This window comes from Rhinoderma darwinii, chromosome 5 (assembly GCF_050947455.1).
Source record: "Rhinoderma darwinii isolate aRhiDar2 chromosome 5, aRhiDar2.hap1, whole genome shotgun sequence".
Classification (NCBI taxonomy): Eukaryota; Metazoa; Chordata; class Amphibia; order Anura; family Rhinodermatidae; genus Rhinoderma; species Rhinoderma darwinii.
The window spans coordinates 210063413-210087506 of NC_134691.1; the positions used below are offsets into that span (position 1 = coordinate 210063413).

Genomic DNA, 24094 nt, shown 5'->3' on the forward strand with positions numbered 1-24094 from the left:
AACTGTAGTTTTGCTAAACTGATATGTGAGTTTGATATTGTTACAATTTAAGTAATTGATAAACGGTTTAAGTTCAGCTGATGTTCCTTGCCAGATAAACACAACGTCGTCAATATATCTAGCCCAAAGGTGTACTCTATCAATTAACGGGACAGGGTTAGACAGAAAGATGTCCCTCTCCCACAGCCCCAGGAAAAGATTGGCATACGAAGGTGCACAAGCTGCCCCATAGCCGTTCCCTGGAGCTGTAGGTAGAAGGACTCTTTAAAAATGAAGAAATTATGGGTCAGGACAAACTGGAGAGCCCTCAATAAAAAGTCTTGATGACTCCTATCCAGATTTCCCATTGCCAGAAAGAACTTTGTTGCATTCAGACCATCTTCATGTCGGATTGAAGTGTACAAAGATTCTACATCACATGTAACTAAGTACATGTCTCCTTGGAGATGTTTCCCCTCTATTTTTCGTAGGATATCGTTAGTATCCTGAACAAAAGATGGAAGAATTTCAACCATCGGCTTCAAGAAGTGGTCAATATACTTACATAATGGTTCTAAAATACTATTAGATCCCGACACAATTGGACGTCCTGGAGGATTGCGGGCGTCCTTGTGTATCTTTGGTAGCAGATAAATTGTCGCTACTGTAGGTTCCAAAACCAGCAATCCATCCGCTTGTTTTTTAGTGACAATGCCATCTTCACATGCCTGTCCAATGACAGAAGATAATTCCTGTTGGTATTTAGATAGTGGATTATACGTAAGCTTTTTATAACATTCAGGCGTTCGTAGCTGACGAAATACTTCTCTCTCGTAGGATACAGTGGCCCAAAGCACTATGTTTCCACCCTTGTCCGAGGGTTTAAAAACTATCCCTTTCATGGAGGTCAGTTCCCTAATAGCCATTCTCTGAATACGGGTAAGGTTATCATTTTTTATGTAATCAGGAATCCTCTTGAATTCCTGAGAGACAACATTAACAAATAGAGATATTTCTGGGAATAGGCTAAGAGAGGGAAATTTAGTGGACTTAGGTAAAAGGTGCTGAGGGTACCCACCTTGGGAAGGTTCTGCTTGTTCGTCCAGTAGATCTTGAAGGGCATTCACTGCTTCCAATTCCAATGCCGAAAGAGACGAAAAATTAGGGTCTTTATTGGCATAGATCTTTTTAAAAGCCAGTTTCCTAGCAAACAAGTGAAGATCCTTCACTGCGGAAAAGACATTAAACTTAGCTACAGGTGAGAAAGTTAGGCCCAGTTGCAAGACCTCAGTTTGGGCAGGTGTTAAAACTTTATCAGAGAGGTTGATTACCTTGAGAGGGTTAGTAGAGTTGGACTCAGATCCAGATGCAAAAGTCCGCTTATTAGCATGTTGACGATACTCGTGTCCCCGATCCTGATCACCTTTGCGTTTACCCTGTCGCTGTGGATATCTTCCTGGTCTGGAGTTGGAGGTATTGGAGGCGGTACTCGCTGAGGAGCGTGAGGAGATGGAAGCTGACCGTGCTCGTTTGCTACCCATCTTCCAATGCCACTTGTAGATACGCTTGTTCTGGAAGTCGTCCACATCTCGTTGGTACTTCTTCATTTTAATAGAGGAGATTTCTTTCTCCCAGGTAGTAAACGACTCATCCAGTTGTTTATTCAAGTTGTCCAGTTCATCCTTGGAAAACTCAGTTTGTACCCGTGTCTGTACTTCTTCGATCTCTTTATCCAGGGATTCCAATGAGACCCCATTATGACTCGCCAAGAGCTCCATAAAATTTCTAGAGCACATCGCACACGACGCCTCCCATTTAGTGGTAAAGGCATCATCCTCGATAGGAAAAGATGGAAAAACTTGTACCCGTAACCCACGTGGAATTAGCCCCTTACTCAGGTATTGCTGCATGTAGGTTTTGTTCCACCATATTCTAGTGCGCCAATGTAATAAATTAAATAGGGTTTTCTTTATTGCCACCCTCTGAACGGACTCCATCAGATACGAGGGTTGGTTAGAAAAAACATTAGCAGCCTGTGCTGCCATTTGTGGCTGCCGCTGAACACCTAACCACCCGATAGGGAACAGCTGGCAACTGCTAGTGACGTAGGGGTATTTAAGGCAATCTGGGGCATTTGGACACCAACCCCTGACGAAGCATGAGCGAAACGCGCGTTGGGTCAAGCAGAGGTCCCCCTTCCTGGTCCGGATCTCCCATTCATCTTATATCATGTAGGTGTAGGTACATTGCTCAGTGTGCTATATGTACTTAGGACTGCATTCTAGATTGTTGACTATTCACACTATGCATACGTGTCCATCTGTGCAAATGTATTATGCCTAGCACTTGCTTAAATAGCTTATATATATACACTTTAGCTACACTTGGGAGTTGATTGTGACCATATTTTACTATCTGGGGGTCGCTCTGCTTTTTTGTTCTGATTCCATCCCTTTTCGAGGGTTCCTGGTATTTTAATATATTTAATTGTTTGTATGTTGTCTCTGTGTCTAAAGTAACTTCAATAAAGACTGTTTATATATATTTTTTCAATTATTTGGTCGTGACTTGTTTCTTTTTCTGGGCTTGTTATCTAGTCACTAGGACCACTAGTATATTTTGGAGTATTATTCGGTTTGCTGTCTTTTTTAATCTGCAGCATGTCAATTTATGTAAAAATAGCAAATGTTGCGATTTTTGTGGCAGAAAGGCCCCCGCCGCAAAAATCGTAAATGTGGACATAAAATAAACCCTTTTTCTTGTTTAAATATAATAAAAAGGCGTTGTCATAGTAACGGCTCCTTGTTCTCCCAGATGTTCTTCGTGCTGCTGGCCTGCTGGGATGATGTTTAATCCCATGTGATTGCTGCAGCCAATCACAAAATGTAGGGATCACATGGGCTGCAGCGTCGTCTAAGGAGGCCAGACTGCCTGAGAAGCAGAGGGACACGTCGCTATGGCAACGCCAGTGAAGGCAAGTTTAAATTTTTTTTTTTTTCTGCTCTTCTTTCCACAGCAGCGATTTTGGACAAAAATCTGCACCAAATCTTTATCCTCAATAAATTGAATAATCACGTAAAAGCTGCATTTTGTGTTGTATTTAGCTTATAATGAAATCCAGTGAATGATTTGACATGTAACAAATTAGCAAAAACAGAAGACATCTAATGAGGGGCAAATACTTTTTCCTTCACTGTATGTCCTGGAAATCAGGTGCAAGTTTCAATGAGAATGCACCAAACATTGAATTGAAAAAGCATATCTGCTATATTAACCCCTTGGCATTGCAGCCACTTTTCAGTCTTTCATTTTTGCCCCCTTCCTGCCTTCGAAAAGCCATAACTTTTAGATTTATTTTTTTTTATCAACATAGCCGTATGAGGCCTTGTTTTTTGCAGGACATGTTGTCGTTTTTAGTAGCACCTTTTAATGTATTCTGTAATGTACTGAGAAACTGCCAAAACATTCTTTGTGGGTTGGAATAGGAAAAAAACTGTCCATTGTTTTTTGGGTTTTGTTTTTACGGCGTTCAACGTGCAGTTCAAAAAAACATGTCAACTTTATTCTACGGGTGAATAAGATTGACAATGCCAAATTGATATATATTTTTTTTCTGATAAACTTTTACAAGGAAAAGAAAATGTTTGTTTTCTGAGACCCTTAACAAGACTTTTGTCGGACGCGCTGTAGATTTTATTGGAACCATTTTGGGGTGCATGCAACTTATTGATCACTTATTTTTTTTCCATTTTGTTTGTAAGTAAGGTGACCAATCAACTGTCAGTTTTTTTTTTGGGGGGGGGGCAGGTTACGGCAAGCACCATGCAGGTTAAATAGCGTTATAGTGCTTAATAGAAATCACAAATCTGGCCTACATTAGCCCCCAGGCTGCTATGACAACCATCGGTGCTTTGCTGGGTCAGGTAATGGAAGAGACTCCCCCCTCTTTCTAACGGCTTAGATGGTGCGTTCGCTACTGACAGCGGCATCTTAGTGGTCAAACGCCCTGGAGTAACCTGCCATTGCAGGGAAATGTTGGCTGTAACATACAGCTGACACCCACTGTGTATGGAGCAGGCTCTACCCATGAGCTCACTCTATACTCCTCCTTCGCGGTCGTGACATACAGTTTATTAATGCCCTCTTCTAACTAATCTAATAGGCGCTGTCATTCTGATAACTACAGTGAAAATTGTATTCCAAAACGATATTTATTTCAAAAGTCATGACCTTTTTTGTAAATATGCTAATGAGCCTATACTTGCCAAATGGGCGGTAACTCCATTTTCTCTGTGGGCGGTGTTATAGTTTGTCTTTATGATGCTGTCCAATCAGCATCCTGCAGATTCTCCCCCTTCCCTGCCCAGCGTAATCTCCGGTTCTATAGCGAGAACACGCTGTATTGTCCATTCCAGCTGTAGGTCCTTCAACACAGCGACTCAGCGCTCTTCCAGGAAGACAGTCCGTGCATTAACTTCAGCCGTTGCGGGGAGTCGTCCTGGCGACAAACTGTGAATGCTCTAAAAAAATAATAAAACTGCCAGAATTGATGTTTTTTTAGTCACCTTGTTTCCCACCCAAAAAATGGATTGATGATCAAAAAGGTAAAAAATGGTATTAACCCCTTAATGATGCAGCCTAGTTTGGTCCTTTAGGGCTCAGACCACGTTTTTAAAATCTGACATGCACATGTTTCACTTTATGTGGTAATAACTTTGGAATTCTTTTATTTATCCAAGCTATTGAGATTTTCTCGTCACACATGGTACTTTAAGTTAGTGGTAAAATTTGGTCGATACATTCAGTTTTTGTGCAAAAATACCAAAATTTAGAGCAAATTTTGAAAAATTGTTTTTCTAAATTTAAATGTATCTTTTTGTAAGACAAATAGTAACACCACAGACTATTTCATTTCTGAAGTGACTTTGAGTGGCCTATATATTAGAAACCTCCATAAATCAGACCATTTTAACCCCACCAATTTGTTTGCTGAATTTCTTGGAATTAGGCAGTAAAAATTAAAATCTACATTTTTTCACACACAAAGTATTTTTAGCTCAGTTTTTTATTTTATTTTCACAAGGAATAAAGGAGAAAAAGCACCACAACAATTGTAAAGAAATTTCTCCAGAGTACGGAAATACCACTTATGTGGTCATAAACTGCTGTTTGGACATACTGCAGGGCTCAGAACGGAAGGAGCTTCATTTGGCTTTTGGAACTCAGATTTTTCTAGAATTGTTTTCGGATGCCATGTTGCGTTTGCAAAGCCCTGAGGGACCAAAACAGTGGAGACCCCGAAAGCGACTTTATCAGGCAAACTACAGCCCTCAAGGAATCTCTAGGAGTAAAGTGAGCATTTAGACCCCACAGGTTTTTTGCAAAATGTATTGGAATTAGGCCGGATTCACACGAGCGTGTTCGTTTTGCGCGCACAAAAAACGCGGCATTTTGTGTGCGCAAAACGCACTTAACAGCTCCGTGTGTCATCCCCGTATGATGCGCGGCTGCGTGATTTTCGCGCAGCCGCCATCATTATGACACTGTTTGGATGTTTGTAAACAGAAAAGCACGTGGTGCTTTTCTGTTTTCAATCCTACTTCTTACTGCTGTTGCGCGAATCACGCGCGTCCCACGGAAGTGCTTCCGAGTGGTGCGCGTGATTTTCACGCACCCATTCACTTCAATGAGTGCATGATGCGCGAAAAACGCAGAAATATAGGACATGTCGTGAGTTTTACGCAGCGGACTCACGCTGCGGAAAAATCACGGACTGTCTGCACGGCCCCATAGACTAACATAGAAAAACAAAAACCGAAATAGCAACATGAATCAATATATCCCATTAGAAGAAATGCAAAAGTAAAATATGTCTAAACTTCAAATGGGTTGATTCAAGGGTGTAAAACCCAAACAGCATCACTGCAAAATATGTAGAACCAAAAGAGAAAGAATGGATGCTGGGAACCAAGGAGGTATTGAAAATACAAAAATATTTTATTCACATAGTTAATTTATACAATAATAAGCTGCACACCTGTTTAGGGACACTGAGGCTGCAAAAAAAGGGATGTCCAGCAAAAACCCTTTAGGCTATATTCACACAACAGTTAAAAACGTCCGTGTTTTCAGAACTGTGAAGTTCGATAGGTGTATTCCCACATCTGTTTTTTTTAACTTGACCACAGGCACCCCCCTGTTGATAGCGCCACAGCCCCTTCCCTGTAGATAGCGCCATTGGGGCTCCCTCTAGGAGTGAAATCCCCAGTCAGAGCCTTGCCGTCACTGTCCATATTTGGCTTATGGATAGGTCATCAGTAGGAAAACCGTCTCTTGCCCAGACAACCCCTTTAACTATTTGGCATGTCATATTTCTCACAATGGTACTTTGTATGAAATATCCTGCTGAAAATCTAAGGTATATACACATAAGTTCATTAACTCAAAGAGGATCTGTCACTAGTTTATTAATCTAATAGGCGCTATGATGCTGATAACTACAGTGTAATTTTTTTTCAAAAATGTTTTTTGTTCGCAAAGTTAGGTGCATTTTTCTAAATATGCTAATTTGGCTATACTTGCCAAATGGGGGGGTTACTCTTTCTTTTCACTCTGGGCGGCCTAATATTTTCTGTATGACGCTGTCCAATCGTCATACAGCTTCTCCCCCTTCCCTGCCCAACAACAGAGTGTGATCATAAAGTATACAGCTTCTTTTCCCGACTGTGTTTTCAGCTGGTGATACCCCCGGTTGTTTAAATTCCAGTTGTTTAGAATCTCATCTTTCATATGCCACCAGAACCACTGTTCTAGGTGGTCCACAGCCGGAGATATGGCTATTTGAAGTGAACCCCCTTCCCTCCAGCCTCAGTCTCTCACACTGTGTGAAGCAGCTTGATCTTGATAGGACAGCGTCACAGGCTAGGAGGTAGCTCAACCTCAGGAGAATCATTGGTGTTGACAACCACTTGACTAGTATAGCCTCATTTGCATATTTAGAAATAAAAGCTCATAACTTTTAAAATAATAAACTTTTTTGGACGCAATTTTCACTAGCCTTATCAGCGTGACAGCGCCTATTATATTAGCTAGGAGATTGGGCATTACTAAACTAGTGGCAGATCCTCTTTAAAGGGAACGTGTGACATTGAATAAGCTTTTTTTTTTTTATCTGTGGGTATTATATTATAGAGCAGGAGGGGCTGAGCAGATTGATATATAGTTTTGTGCATAAAAATTCAGAATAACCTGTTATTTATTGATTTAAATCCCTGCTCATTGTGGCTTAGAGTCCAGTGAGTGGACTCAATCATTGCTGGATAGCCTTCCCTATATGAGTGTAAATACAGAAATAGCTGCTAATAAATAATAATGCCCACTTGATTCTTGAAGGGTTTATCCGGTACTTTTTAAAATCAGGGGCTTAGGATGGTGTTAAAATAATAAACCAGCAGGAACTTACCCTGTGAAGTGCCCCTGCTCCAGCACGGAGGCCCAATTCTCCACAGCTCCAGTCACGGAAGCTCAGTAGACAGAGCATGGGTGGTGGAAACCTTTTTCTGCCAAGGGCCATTTGGATATTTATAACATCATTCGTGGGCCATACAAAATTATCAACTTAAAAATCACCCTGCTATATTTGGTCAAACATTTAATTAACTCACCCATAATGTGATGGCTGGAACTGCTTCTGTTTGGTGAGGTGTGTGATATTTGCCGGTATTGATGATGGTGCGTCGTTCAGTCTGGAACGCAGTCGACTCTTAACAATGGTAAGCTTTGAAAAGATCTCACAGCAGTAAGTTGTTCCGACTTACTGAAAGGGATTTTGCCATCAGGCACATTTATGACATATCCACAGGATATGTCATAAATGTCGTATAGATGCAGGTCCCACCTCTGGGACCCGCACCTATCTCTAGAACGGGGCCCCCTAAAACCTGTTTTATCTCTCTGTCTCATGGCTACATAAGTATGAAACGTTTTTTTTTTTTTTTTTTATGTGCAGTTTTCTGCAGTGGACATCTTGGCCGAAAAACTGCACTACAATTTGGTGCGGTTTTTCAGCCGGTTTTTCCTGCGGCAGCAAGGGAGGATACGCTAAGTACTTTTAAAGATTATCTGGCCTAAAAAATGTTCATATTTTGCACATGCCTAATGTACTGGCGCATAGACTTACAGTATGCCAGTGCAGCATAGTTCTAAAGTAAGGATAAAAACATTTAAAAGGAGTTTCCCTTCAGAGACATTTATGACCTATCCGCAGGAAATGGCAGATACATGTAGGTCCCACCTCTGGGACCCGCACCTATCTCTAGAACGGGGTCCCCTAAAACCTGTTTTATCTCTCTGTGTTTCTGCTGATTTTCCAACCATGAAGAAGAAAACAGCGTAGCTCGCTGAGTTGCGCGGCTTTCAGAACTCCCATAGTAGTAAATGGGAGTTATGGAAGCAGCGTAGCATGCGAGTTATGCTCTTTCCGTAACTACTATTTCGTTCTATGGGACTTACGGAAACAGCGTAGCTCAGCAAGTTATTCTTTTTGTTTTCTTCTTCATGGTCGGAAATCACACGCTTCAGCCACAACACAAAGAGGTAGAACCGTGTTTAGGGGCCCTGTTCTTGAATTAGATCTGGGACCCAGATGTGGGCCCACATCTATCGAACATTTATGACATATCCTGTGGATATATCATAAATGTCCTTGATGAAAAAAGCCCATTTAAGTCACCTGACCTCACTGAGTAAGTAATACCCCCATACAGTATAATGCCCCCCATAGCTGCCCCATACATTATAATTCCCCATACAGTATAATGCCCCCATAGCTGCCCCATACAGTATAATGTCCCATACAGCATAATGCCGTTATAGCTGCCGCATACAGTATAATGCCCCCCATAGCTGCCCCATACAGTATAATGCCCTCCATAGTTGCCACATACAGTATAATGCCCCCCCCCCATAGCTGTCCCATACAGTATAATGCCCCCATAGAGTAGAATACCCCCCATGGCTGTCCCATACAGTATAATGCCCCCCCCTCCCATACCCAGCATAATGCCCCCATATGTATGTACCTAATAGAAAAATAATAACAATTACTTACCTATCCCCGTTCCCACAACGGGTGGAGGAGATCCTTCTCCTCCTCTGCACTGAGCTGTGAGTGACTCGGCGCAGACATGCGCAATGATGTCACTACATCGTGCCTGCCTGCGCCGAGCAACTCCCGGCACAGTGAATGCACCCAACTGAATGTGTATCCTGCGGACGCAGATTCAATTGGAAGAAGGACCAGCGCAGTCAGCGATGTGTGGCAATGGGGGCCCTGCAGGCCCCCCAGGCTTAGGGGCCTGGTCGCAGTTGCAACCCCTATAGCTACACCACTGCCGGCCCGGGAGTAGACCAGTCCGGTCACCTGACCTCACGTCATTGACTCAGGTCAGGTGACCGGATTGATCCACTCTTGGGCTGGCACGCACCGACCTCACTCAAACTGCCACTGCCATACTTGGCTCCATCCGCCCTTCTGCTCCTAAATGTGAGTGAGTAGGACGGACTCGCATGCGGCGGTCAGAGTGAGGTTGGGCCGGACCTAACGTAGAGGATGTAACACATTTTACTGTGGGTTCACAGCGGATTTTCACCCCTTCTACATTGAAAAGGGTGAAACTCGTAGTGATCATCCTTCACAGAAAGCGCATGCTGCGGATTTGTGATCGTTAAAGTTAGGAGCCAGGATTCTCCTTTTCTCTGCGTGCACTGTATAGAAGACATAATAACCATTAGGCTCCGCCTACTAGCTCAGAGATTGCTGAGAATTAGAGCTAGGGGAAAACTTCTAAGTAATGCAGAATAGAAGTCCTATAATGGCCAGAAATAGTGTCATTTCCCATGTACACACATATGACAGCTTATTCTGAAAAGTTACCTTTTATTTTTTCAGTCCCCTAGGGACTGCAGTGTGTTACTTTTATCCATGCTCTACTATTGAGCCTTAGGCTTAATAATAGGGCACTGATGGCAGACCTGGAGGCCTTTATTAGGCCTTCAGCTGCCATGGCAACCGATAGGCACTTTGCGAATTTGTTTCAGGGGGGACAGTGGGAACTCCCTCCCTCTGTCTAACTGCTCAGATGCCGCAGTCGCTATTGACCGCGGCATCTGAGGTGTAAAATGCCCAGGGTCAGAGTTGTGTGTATATGAGTTGATTGTGGGCTTGTTTAGGTATGTAATTTGATTGTGATTGTGATGATGGTGATGGTGCACAGACCTCTATCAAACGGATACGTCCTGATCTTTCAATAGCTTTCCATGGCGTATCCGTTAAAAGGATGCTATTATAGCCTTTAATTGAGAGACACGTTTAACGCCTGCCTAACGATGGCACCTATCACACACAGGCTATAATGGTATGTGTTTAACAAATACGTGATGTAAAGGGTAATTAGAGTTCATGACCTATTACTTACCAGGATACCATAGTAGTCTATGAGTGACGGATGTCACTGTTAGGCATCCGACCCAGCCTCTGTCTAAGGCCCCATGCACACAACTGTAGAATTTGTCCATAATTGCGGACCGTAATTATGGTCCGCAATTACCGACCAATTCACTTCTATTGACCATGGACACCATGTCCGGGCTGTAGAAAGCAAAAGGACATGTCCTATCTTTTGCTTTTTATGGAGCACAGGCCGAAAATGCGGGTGGCTGCCCGCGGCCGGCCGTGCCCATAATCATGGACAGTGATCACGGGCACGGCCGTTTGCATGAGGCCTAACATATACGTCGGTTTTCTTGGCGTATATATATATATATATATATATATATATATATATATATATATATATATATATATATATTTAAGACCACTAACGCAGTGTCAAAGAGCCTTATAGTAAACTTGCTCTTTACTCTAGTCTTATCTGTCGTGTGATTGTGTAATTGAGACTACAAGGAAATCAAGCTAAATGAGCGTGTAGACATGATTTTCTAGTATAGCATGGCAAAGACAACGGTTTACGGTAGTTCTTTACATTTTCCATCTGCACATTTTGAATATGAATATAGTTTAATATCGTTTTTTAAAGAATAGTATGCAATATGATGTGATGAGCAAAGTGGCATAATACAAATTTTCCTATTATCTACAGGAATCATCATCTTGTCATTTAATATGGCCGTAGCAAAATTACTTCCATATTGGCCCTATATCTCAGTTTTGAAAAGTACTTGTTTCACATGTCTGAGAATGCAGAACAGCTTCCTGCTTTATCAAACCTACAGAAGATACTTCCTGAAAGAAATGAACTACTGCACGGTTTTTCCACGTAAAGGATACCATTCTCTAGCCTTGTATCTACCTCATGTTACATCTGAGTGTTCCATACATCTTTATGGAAACAGGGAAAATATGGAACGAAGAGAAAAAAAGATAGACGAGAAATTCTTCTTAGACCAGTTGTGTTGCCTTTATTCATCCAAACCAATCTTTAAATTGCTGGACTCCGCTGAACACGTCTCTGATAATATGGCCGCTGCAGCCTTGCTAAAAATAGCCGAAGTGGAATCTAAAAATAGTAACGTTTTAAGCGAGCTGCTTAAAAACAAGACTTTTAAAGCCATTGCTTTACAGTTTGAGCAGCAATGTCAGAAACTATCTACATCTAGTCTGGTGAATGCCCTAAAGGCATTTGTTCAATTAGGAATGGACGTCAGGAGCGCTACATTAACATGTTTACTGCATGAATGCCAAGAAAGAGTTTACAAAGGGCAAATGACAATAGAAAATCTTTGTGTTTTAGGGGAATGCTTGTCATCCATGAGATCAAACTTTACTATGTTACAGTCAATCATGGATCGCGTGCAAATGAAGAAGGTTGAAAGTTGGACTCCAGAAGAGATTGTAATGGTGTATTCCTTGTTACAAGCGATTTCTGGTGATGGACTCCAGTACCAAAGCTTATTAGATAAAATGCATACCGTTGCAATTTCAGTATCGACGCAACTAAATCTCAAACAAATCAGTTCTGTACTTTTTTCTTTGGTAAAACTCAAACAAACAGAAGCCAAGGATCTTGTAAGAAACCTGTGCAAGTGTTCTATTATACATGTACCTCACTTCACAGGTGAAGAGCTTGTTAAGGTCTTAGTTGCCTCGAATGAATTTTCTTATAAAGATCCACAATTTACCGAAGCTTTAGAAATGCATGTGTCCAAAACGGCCTTTACAATGTCACCGGAGGCGGTCACCAGAGTCATGCAGTATTGCAACAACAATCGAATACTCTCCGAAATGATTTTTAATGCTGTAGCTGAAAGCTTTGTGTATAATTCAGAAAATTTTACCACATACCAAATTACAGAGCAAGTTATTCCTTTTGGCATTCTGAATTACCTTCCACCTAATGCATCTGAGTTGTTTAAGCACCTGGAAAGAGTCATGAGCAATCGTTTTTCACAGTTCCAGCCGCAAAGCTTATTGAATTTGTTGCACTCGTTCACACTGATACAGCGCTTTCCTGTAAATTTTTTCGAGAAGGTTTTCAGTCCTTATTTTATCGAGCAGTTACAAGGTAGGCGTTACTATTTCTACTTACTGTTTAATTAACCCCTTAGTGACCACTAATACGCCTTTTTACGTCGGTCACTAATGGGCTTTAGGCTAGGCTGACGCCTTTTCACGTCAGCCTAGTCTAAGTCCTGCACTGGTCTCCCGTGCAGGCAGGAGCCGGGGCTCTGCTGTCTGATGACAGCTGAGCTCCTGCTCCAACGCCCCCGATCGAAGTTTACTTCGATCGCGGCCGTTTAACCCGTTAAATGCCGCCGTCAATAGCGACCGCGGCATTTAACTTTGTTTACAGAGGGAGTGCGCTCCCTCTGTCACCCATCGGCGGCCCGCGAATGCAATCGCGGGTCTCCGATGGGGTGTCATGGCAGCCGGGGGCTTGATAAAAGCCCCCAGGTCTGCCCTGGACATATTCCTGTTAGGACGCGCCGGAGGCACGTCCTAACAGATTGCCTGTCAGACTTACACTGACAGGCAATAATGCTCTGGTATACGAAGTATACCAGAGCATTATAGCAGCGATCGGAACATCGCACAGTAAAGTCCCCTAGTGGGACTAATAAAATAAGTCACCAATGTGAAATAAAGATTATTAATAAAAAGTACAGTAAAAAAATAAATAAAATAATTTTTTTCCATAAAAAGTGGTTTTATTTAGTAAAAGTGTAAAAAAAAAAGTACACATATGTGGTATCGCCGCGACCGTAATGACTCCATTAATAAAAATGAATCAATAAGTCCCATGCACCCCAAAACAGTACCATTCAAAACTACGTCTTGTCCCGCAGAAAACAAGCCCAAAAAATCACTACATTGATGGAAAAATAAAAAAGTTACGGCTCTTGGAAAGCGACGATGCAAAAACAAATAATTTTAGTTCAAAAGTGTTTTTATTGTGCAAAAGTCGTAAAACATAAAAAAAACTCTACGTATGTGGTATTGCCGTAATCGTACCGACCCATAGAATAAAGGTAACATGTTATTTACGTCGCATAGTGAACGGCGTCAATTTAAAAACGCATAGAACAATGGCGGAATTTCAGTTTTTTTATAATCCCCCCCCAAAAGGGTTAATAAAAGTTAATATAAAAATTATATGTACCCAAAAATGGTGCTATTAAAAAGCACAACTAATCCCGCAAAAAACAAGTCCTCATACAGCTATGTAGACAAAAAAATAAAAAAGTTATAGCTCTTTGAATGCGACTATAGAAAAACGAATAAAATAGCTTGGTCATTAGGGCCTAAAATGGGCTGGTCACTAAGGGGTTAATAGAACACTATAAATATTTGTAACTTATTCTTAAAGAGAACCTGTCACTGGGTCATAAAAGTTAAATTGGTTAACTGACCTGATTAGCGCTGTCTTCCTGAATCCAGCACTGTTTTTTTTTTTTCTCGAACACTAATTTGCAAAAATAGGGTAGTACACATAGAGCTGCATGAGCCAGTCACCAGCCAGTATCTGTGTATGACAAACTCGTAAATCAAAATTTTCTGATACAGGAAAGAGGGAACGAACTTACACTACCATTCAGAAGTTTGAATCCAGCCGCGGTTGCAGAGTCTTGTGGCGGGGCTGGTAGGGATTTCGTGAGGCGCATGTGCAAAGCGTCTGCCAATAGAACGAAGTGTAAAACGGCAACACATTGGCTTCAGTGCCAGTTATGTGTTATTTCGTAGTTAGGTTTGATTTTCCAGAGTATTGCTGCTTAGTATTTGTGTCCTGATAGACATGTCTTGTTTGTCTAGTGTTGCTCTTCATCCCTGTTGTAACGTCCCTACTACATCACCATTTCTGAATCTTGGCTTGTCTGACTACTCTTTCAAACTATGCGCTACTGTACCACATACTCGGCTCTGTTATATCACCATAACTAAACCTCAGTTTGGCCGACTACACTCCTGAACTACCTGCTACTATACGGAGTAACTGACTTCTACTGTTACCGACTCCATCTTATCCTACTGGTATCTACACTTCTTCCCTGTTACCTTTGCTTCTGGACTGCCGTACCACGCTACAATTATTGTCTTCTGTTAGCCATTTCCGGTACATTTACAGAGTCTTTACATTGTCCATAGCAAAGCTACTTCCTATTTCTTCCTTTGGATCCGATTCCATTCCCTTTAGTTGTTAACCAGAGAATCAACATTTGGACCAGCTAGAGGCACTAAATTTCTGGGGCCCGCTGGGTAAATCGACCCTAACCATCCTTCTTGGGGTATCGAAAGATTTGGATCATTAAAGCCAGGAAGAAGAGCTTTTTTCTCAAACTTGTCTATCTGTTGTTCTAAGAAGTAAATATTATTCCATGTGACAATTTGTCAAGATCCTTAAAATCTTACAAACGTATGAAAATGAAGGGGATATCTGGTACTTTAATACTGATGGCCTATCCTTAGGATAAGTCATCGATATCGGAACAGAGGGTGGCCTACTCCTACGACGACTGCCGCGGCCTCATCATAGTTTACCAGGTACAATGCTGTTGCAGCTGTGCATGGGATTGCAGCTCAGTCCCGTTTTCTTGAATGAGACCAGAACAGCAATCCCAGGCAATCATTGCGGCGGCCCCTTTAGTCAGCTGATTAATGGGGGTTTAGGGAGTCCGACCCCCAATGATCTGATATTGATGACCTATCCTAAGTATAGGCCATCAATATAAAAGTACTGGTAAAACCCCTTTAAACTTCACAGGTCCACAGTTTTTTTAACCACTTCCCACATTATCACGTACATGCACTTCATAGGAAGGGTCCCCTTCCCGCATCCTGACATGCATGTACATGATCGTGTGGGCACAAAAGCTGCGCTCTATGACTGACAGCCAGGCTCCCGCTGCAAGTGCTGTGATTGGAGAAACCTCCAATCCTGGCAGGTTAACACCTTAAAGGTTAACTAAACTTTTTAAAAAACTTTTGACATGTCATAGTGATCGTCAGCCGCCATCGGGTTGCCATCGCATCCGGGGGGCCCCCAGGTGTGAAATAGCTATATAGTTTTACACGGACTGGGAATAATGCTTTGGTATGCTGAGTATGCCAGAGCATTACATCAGCGATCAGAGGGTTGCATTGTGAAGTCCCCTGGTGGGACTAAAAAAATATTAAAACCGTTAAATAAAGGGCATTGTAAAAACAAAATAAAACCATTTTTCCATAAAGAGTTGTTTTATTCAGCAAAAGTGTATGAAAAATAGTAAAAAACACACATATATGGTGTTTCCAAGATCATAACGATCCGAGAAACAAAGTCGACGCATTAAACTGCATAATAAACACCGCATAATTTTTTTTTAAAAACAACGAAATTGCTTTCCCTCCCCCCATTTTTCCCCCAAAAATAAAAGTTAATCAATAAGTCCCATGCACCCCAAAATAGTACCAATAAATACTACATCTCATCCCGCAAAAAACAAACCCAAATATGGGTACAACGACCTTAAAATAAAAAAGTTGCGGCCCTTGGAATGTGGCGACTCAAAAACAAAAAATATTTGTTTTAAAGAATTTTTCTTGAGAAGACGGAGTAAAACATAAAAAATATTTAATATCGCCAACCAAAAAGAATAAAGATAACGGCATAAATTTAAAACTCGAAAAAAACAGCTATTCCAGCATTGTTTTTCAATTCCCTCCCTAAAAAAAGTTAATAAAAGTTCATCAATATATTAAATATATCCAAAAATTGTGGCATTGAAAAACACAACTCATCCCGCAAAAAACAAGCCTTTACACAGCAATTTTTAAGGAAAAATAAAAAAGTTTTGAATCTTGGAATGCTGATGATAAAAAGAAAGAATGCATGGTCGTTAAGGCCAAAACAGTACCTGCAAAACACCAGTCTCATCTTCAACAATGAAGCTTTAAAGAATAAGCCATATATGAGACTAGTCAATAAAAAGAAAATATTAAAATAGGCAAAAGAACACAGATATTGGATGGAGAATAATTGGGGAAAAGTCTTATGGACGGAAAGATTTACATTTCAGATGTTTGTATCACAAAGTAGAACATTTTTTTTCGCCTTTGTGCGTCTTCAGGTTAAAAGAAATCGTAAAACTTTCTTACTGATATCAAACAATTGAATCGGTAGTGTACACGTCCCGCTTCAGCGTTAGTGTTAGTAACAGTCCCTACAAATGCACCTACTTCTGCACTCACTGAGAGGATGGAGACAAATTATTTCCAGAGAGACTAGATACTGAGTACACGGTCTCCTGTATGTTGTACTAGCTACTTCTTCATCTAATGATATGTGACTGTCCTCCTGGATGTGCACCAGAGACAGAGCCCAGAATACGAGAGACTTGGGCGCAGTGCAGACTAGATGATCAATACTTGAAGGTACTCAAGTAGGCTCTCACTGTTTAGTTTCTGTAAATTACAAACCCCCTTAGGATTAGTCTGTAAGGTCTTCGTACTATGAAGTTTGAGTTTCTAAACTTTTTTTTACAATTTTCTCGCATGAAACTGTTGACTTATTTTTAAGATGCTTTGTTTTGCAGAAATACTTAAGACCCTAAGTCTTTATATATATATATATATATATATATATATAATGTTTAAACCATATTCTAGATCAGAATGGAAACTTGGATCCGTGTGTGTTATCCCAGCTGACGCAACTATATCTGACTGTTATCCTAGAATGTCCCTTCTACAAGGTAAGAAATCATGCAACATAAATATTTGGGGGGGGGGGGGGGGGATTGGAAGATGTCTCATTTTGTTTTAGTGTGTGTATATATATATATATTTATATTCAAATCTAGTAATAGTTGTTTTTCATATCTCTGAATCATACACTATCGATTACTTTGAATTGAAGAGGATTGGTCGGCTCTTCCGAAGTGTATTTTAGTAAATACATCTATTCTTCATGAAGTAACCATTCTGGAGCATCTTTTCTGGGTTAAAGGGTGAGGACTCTTAAGTCCTGACCGTGCCATGCTAGGAACAGACCCCTTTGACAAGGGGATTGGTAGCGCCATGTTGTCAGTTTATTCATAAATATTCAGGAGGGCTATCAGAGGAATTACTTTTTTTAAAAACTACACATTTGGTATTGCTGCTTCGGTAACAACCCGTACTATAAAAATATTATGTTTATCCCACACGGTGGATACCATAAAAAAAATAAAAACCCTTCTAGAATCGCTATTTTTGGAGGAATAACAGTGGAACGGCACAACGCAGAGTTGTGAGAAAATATTTTTTATTTCACAAGGAATACAGGTATTTACCAAAATAGACTTTTTGGGAGTGGTGACAGGACCTGTCACCACTTCCTGACATGGCCACGTATTTCAAATCTGAGATGTCTCACTTCTTGTGGTTATAACTTTGGCATTACGTAATTACGGTCCACAATTGCGGACCTATTCACTTTTATTGTCCATGGACACCTTCCTGTCTATTTACTGGAAGGAGTCCATGCCATAGAAACCTTCCGCAAAAAGATAGCACTTGTCCTATCTTGCTTTTTACGGACCGTACTCCCATACATTATTGTTCGGAATATGGCCCACAAATTAGACTGCCGCGGCCGGCAGTGCCCGTAATTACGAACCGTGCACGGGTTACGGATTACGGGCACGGTCGTGTGCATGGGGCCTTAGTGGTTCATTTTGGTCAATACACTAATTCTTTATTTGTGAATAACACCAAAATGTATCAAACAATTAGGAAATTTTGCGTGTTTTTTTTAAATTAGATTTTCTTTGCTTTAAGGCAGTTAGTAATACCACACAACATAGTTACTAAATAACACTTCCCATATGTCTACTTTATGTTGACATAATTTTCTCAACATTCTTTATTTTTTAGGACGTCAGGAGGTCTTAGCAGTATTTTTCACGTTTTCAAGAAAATGTACAAGTTTTTTTTAGGGGCCTGATCATTCCTAAAGTGACTTTGAGGGGTCTATTTTCAGAAACCCTCTAAAAATCACCCCATTTTAAAAACCGCAGAAAGTCTCAACACTTTAGGTGTATTAACCCTTTTAGGACACAGCCTGTTTTGGACACAGATTATTTTTTCAAATCTGACATGTGTCACTTTGTGTGGTAATAACTCCGGAACGCTTTTACCTATCCAAGCGATTCTGAGATTTGTTTTCTCGTGACATATGTTAGTGAAAAAATTTGGCCGATAAATTCAATATTTATTTGTGAAAAACGTCAAATTTTTTAGCAAAGATTTGCAAAAATTACAATTTTTCTAAATTTTAATGTATTTGCTTGTAAAACAGATAGTAATAGCACACAAAATACTTACTAGTTAACATTTCCCATATGTCTACTTTATGTTTGCATCATTTTTTTTTTCACGTACTTTTATTTTTCTAGGACGTTACAAGGCTTAGAACTTTAGCAGCAATTTCTCATATTTTCAGGAAAATGTCAATAAGCCATGTTTTCAGGGACCAGTTAAGTTCTGAAGTGGCTTTGAGGGCCTTCTATATTAGAAAGTCCCCATAAATCACCTCATTTTGAAAACTGCACCTCTCAAGGTATTCAAAACCACATTCAGAAAGTATTTTAACCCTTTAGGTGTTTCACAGGAATTAAGGCAAAGTAGAGGTGAAATTTACAAATTTCCTTTTTTTTGCCGAAATTCATTTGTAATAAAAAAAATCTGTAACACAGAAGGTTTTACCAGAGAAACGCAACTCAATATTTATTGCCCAGATTCTGCAGATTGTAGAAATATCCAACTAGTGTCCTAATGGACTGAAGCACAGGCCTCAGAAGCAAAAGGAGCACCCAGTGGATTTCGGGGCCTCATTTTTTTAGGAATATATTTTAGGCACCATGTCAGGTTTGAAGAGGTCTTGTGGTACCTAAACAGTCGAAACCCCCAAAAAGTGACCCCATTTTGGAAACTACACCCCTCAAGGCATTTTTCTAGGGGTATAGTTAGCATTTGACCCCACAGTTTTTTTGCAGAATTTAGTGGAATTAGTCTGTGAAGATGAAAATCACCTATATTTCTGTGGAAACATAGAATTTTTACAAGGAATAAAGGAGAAAAATCACCCCAACATTTGTAAAGCAATTTCTGCCGATTACGGCAATACCCCATATGTGGTCGTAAACTGATGTTTGGACCCACAGCAGGGCTCAGGAGGGAAGGAGCGCCTTTTGGATTTTGGAGCGCAGATTTTGCTGGATTGGTTTTCAGTGCCATGTCGGGTTTGCAACGCCCCGGAGGGACCAAAACAGTGGAAACTGCCCAAAAGTGACCCTATTTTGGAAACTACACCCATCAAGGAATTTTTCTAGGGGTATAGTGAGCATTTTGACCCCACAGGATCTTTTTTAAAGCTAAGGTGACCAAAAAACAGTGATTTTGGCGCTTTAAATTCTTTATTTCTTACAGCGTTCACCGTGCGCTATAAATTACGGTTTACTTTATTCTGCGGGTCGGTACGATTACGCCGATACCATATGTGTATAGGTTTTTTTTAAAGTTTTGCAGCGTTTGCACAATAAAATTAAGTTTCTATAAAATTATTTATTTTCTGAGACGCTATTCTGAGCCGTAACTTTTTTTATTTTTTCGTCAAAAAAGCTGTGGGAGGTCTTGTTTTTTGCGGGACTGTTTGTCGGTTTTTTTTTGTACTATTTTGGGGTAAATGCGACTTTTGATCACTTTTTATTCTATATCTTGGGAGGGGTGGTGACCAAAAAATAGCGATGCTGACATAGTTTTCCGTTTATTTTATTTTTACACTTTTATAAAACATTTTTATTAACTTTTTTTTACTTTTTACACTTTTTTTTTAACTGCAGCTTTGATCGCTGCTAGAATACATTACACTACCTAGGTAGTGTAACGTATTCCAACTGTCAGTGTGACGTCACAGTCACTCTGACAGTCTGAGGATCAGCCAGAGGCTGGTCCTCATAGGCTTCCATACATGGCAGTCCCGGAGGCCGTTGCCTGGCCTCCGGATGCCATCACAAGCATCAGCAGCCCCCACAATTGCATGGGGGCTGCTGATGTGCTACAAACCCCCTACATGCGGAGATCGCAATTGAGCCCCGCATGTAACGGGTTAATTGCCGAAATCAGCGGCGATGAGCCGCTGATCGGCAACACTGGAGTGTCAGCTGTCGGGGACAGCTGATCTCCAAGTTCCCGATGCACACCTTGTCGCCGACAGTGTGCATCAAGAACGACACAGTGACTTCCTGTCACTCTGACAGGAAGCCTATCAGGAAAAGCCGAAGGTTGGTCCTGATGGGCTTCCGTCCATGGCAGACATGGAAGCCATTGTTTGGCTTCCGTTTGCCATACTAACTATCGCCAAACCCCGCGATTTCGGACCGGGGTCTGCCGATATGTTCGTTTCTGGGAACCATGTTGTATTTGCAGAGCCCCTAAGGTACCAGTACAGTGGAAACCCCTGAGAAGTGACTCCATTTGAGAAACTACACTTCTTGAGGAATTCATCTAGGGGTATATTTATTTTGACACACAGGTTTTTTGTTTTTTTCTGAATTTTTTCGAATTGGACCATGAAAATGATTTTTTTTCTGATAAGATGTCGTTTTAGTTCAAAACTTTTCATTTTTACAAGTGTTCAAGGAGAAGTTCACCCGACCATGTATAAAGCACTTTCTCCTGAGTATGGCAATACCCGATATATGTGATCATAAGCTGCTGTTTGGCCATTGTTTTTATAAAAAAATAAATAAAAGGCTAGGTGACCAAAAAAACTGTAATTCTGGCGTTTTTTTTAAGAGTTTCACCACGCAAGATAAATAACATAATATTAATAATGAACCCCTTATCTCTATTATAATACGTTGCACTACTTTACCGTATGTAGCGCAATGTATTACAACTGTAAATTTTACACTGACAGGCAGACCTGGAGGCCATTGCTAGACCTCTTTATCATAACAACCATCGGCAACCCCACAATCATATTGCGATGGTGCTGATAGGCTCACACAAACCACTTCTATGCCGCAGTCGCTATTGACCGCGGCATCTGAGGGATCAATTGAACGGGATCCGCGCTAACTTCCGAGGCCACGCAATCAGCTTGTTGTAACTGTATAAAAAATTGCAGCAACCTCTTGGCGACCATGATGTATATAGTTATGACAAATGTCGGTAGGGGATTAATGAAACATTGACTGTAGAAAATACACAAAAAAATAAAAAAATCCACTTTTTTTAGTTCTATGTTATCTTCAATTGTAATGTAAACTGATAAATACTAACACACACTATAGGCACTGTTTACTTTTATTATTCAGTGCTAGGTTTAGTGTTCCAAACGGTTTGTACACATTTAGAAACTTTCTAATTTGGTCTTGAAATATAGGCAAGTATGTTCTTTGCTGTGAATTTACTTCTTCAAATGTTCTTGCAGATTCTTGGCAGTAATGAGGAGGTTTTTACGAGCGGTTCTCGCTGAAAAGTATTGGGACACACCTCTTAACGCTCTGCGCAGTACTATTACGACGAGCTAAGTGAATCGTACACACTCTGTTCAGTAATAGTACGGCGCGGTTATAATATTGCGCCATTTTCTCCTGCCACGTGTATTTGCTGTGATAACTGCTGTTTCAGACAGCAGATTTCACAGCACGTTCCCCAGGGACCAATCGCGGTTGGCCACGGAGATAAACCCTTTAGTTGCCGCGGTCAATGACGTCTGTGGAATCTAAGTGGTTAAAACGCCAATGGCGCCCCCATTATGCGATCGGAGGGTGCCAATGGTGGCAACCGGAGGCATTACGATGGCCTCCAGGTCTGCCATCTATGGAAGCCTATTCGGGCCCCGCCAAAGTCAGTAATAGTACAGGGCGACTTTAATCCTGCGCCATTTTCTCTGCCATGTGTATGAGCTGTGATAACTTCTATCTCGGACAGCAGTTATACAGCTCATTCCCCAGGGACCAATCGCAGTTGTCCCCACCGATAAACCCCTTAGATGCCACGGTCGATAGCGACCTCTGCATCTAAGGGGTTAAAATGCCAACGGTGCCCCGTGACGCACAGGGTGCCAATGTTTGCTATGGCAACCGGAGACTTAACGATGGCCTCCAGGTATGCCATCTAGGCAAGACCTAATAGGCTGCCTGTCAGTGTTAAAGTGACGGGTATAATACACTTCGATAAATAAGTATTGCAGTGTATTATAACAGCGATCAGACAGTTGGACCTTCAAGTCCCCTAGTGGGGACTTTTCTTAAAAGAAAAAAAAAAGTAGTTTCCCTTAATACCATATTTTTCGGACTATAAGACGCACCCAGGTTTTAGACTCCAGAAAATAGGGAAAAAAAATTATATTTGACTTCTTTTACAAAGAAAAATTATTTAAAAAAAATTATTCGGTTTCACCACATTCTGAGAGCTATAACTTTTTATATTTTTTTAATCGTTTGAGCGGTGTGAGGGCTTATTTTTTGCGGGACCATGTAGTTTTTATTAGCACCATTTTTGGGTACATACGATTTTTTTGTCACTTTTTATTTAATTCTTTTTAGCACTAAGGTGACCAACAAACAACGATTCTGGGGTTTTAAATAGATTTTTTTACGCCGTTCACCGTGCGAGTTAAATAATGCTATATTGTAATAGTTTGGACTTTTACGGATGCAGCAATACCAATTTTTTGTCTTTTTTTACATTGTGCTTGGGGAAAAGGTCTTTTTTTCAAATTTTAATATTTTTTTACACTCCTGAAAATGTGTCTAACTTTTTTGTTTTTATACACATTTTATTAGTTCCCCTAGATGATTAGATCTCTGGTACGACACATTGTAATACATGGATGAATTACGGAAACAGCGTAACTTGCTGAGCTACGCTGTTTCCGTAACTCCCATAGTAGAAGCTGTTTCCGTAACTACTATTCAGTTCTATGGGAGTTACGGAAACAGACCACCTAACCAGGAAGTGGCCCGGCAGACAGCGGAGCCGAGTAAGATAGAATGGGGCCCCATTCTAGAGATCGGTCTATCTAGAGATCTATCTGAAATTTATGACACCTGTGGATATGTCATAAATGTCCTTAATGGGAAGACCCCTATAAATGCTTCAGTCGCTATTGACAGCGGCATTTAACTAGTTAAACGGCCAGGAACAGCGCCATCGCTGTTCCTGGCCATTAGAGCAGCGGGTCATCTGTAAAACACAGCTAACACCTGCAGTGTATAGAGCGGGCTGTAAAAAAAAAAGATGAAAAAAACAGTACCAGAATTTCTGTTTCTTGGTCACCACACCTCTCAAAATCTAGAATAAAAACCGAACAAAAGTCGCATGTACGCCATGATCGTACTAAAGGAAACTACAAATTGTTCTGCAAAAAGTAACCCTACTCACAACTCCATCGGAAAAAAAATAAAAAAAGTTATGACTTTCAGAATATGCCGAAACAAAAGGTGCAGTGTGTTCCAAAAGGGGGAAAAGATTGGACACCATTTATCAGTGCCTCACTGGCCACACATCTATGGATTATTATTTATTATGCCACTTTATAATGCCCTGATATACACTGACTAGCTTACATAT

General features: G+C 40.8%; 1 protein-coding gene across 1 annotated transcript in view; it reads left to right on the forward strand.

The window, feature by feature from the left end:
• FASTKD3 (FAST kinase domains 3) overlaps nucleotides 1-24094 on the forward strand; it is a 71210-nt gene that overhangs the window by 18193 nt on the left and 28923 nt on the right. The window contains exons 2-3 of the mRNA XM_075826915.1: nucleotides 11139-12560; nucleotides 17138-17223. Coding sequence (XP_075683030.1) covers nucleotides 11162-12560; nucleotides 17138-17223 — 1485 coding nt within the window. The 5' untranslated portion in view covers nucleotides 11139-11161. The remainder of the gene's footprint in view (nucleotides 1-11138; nucleotides 12561-17137; nucleotides 17224-24094) is intronic.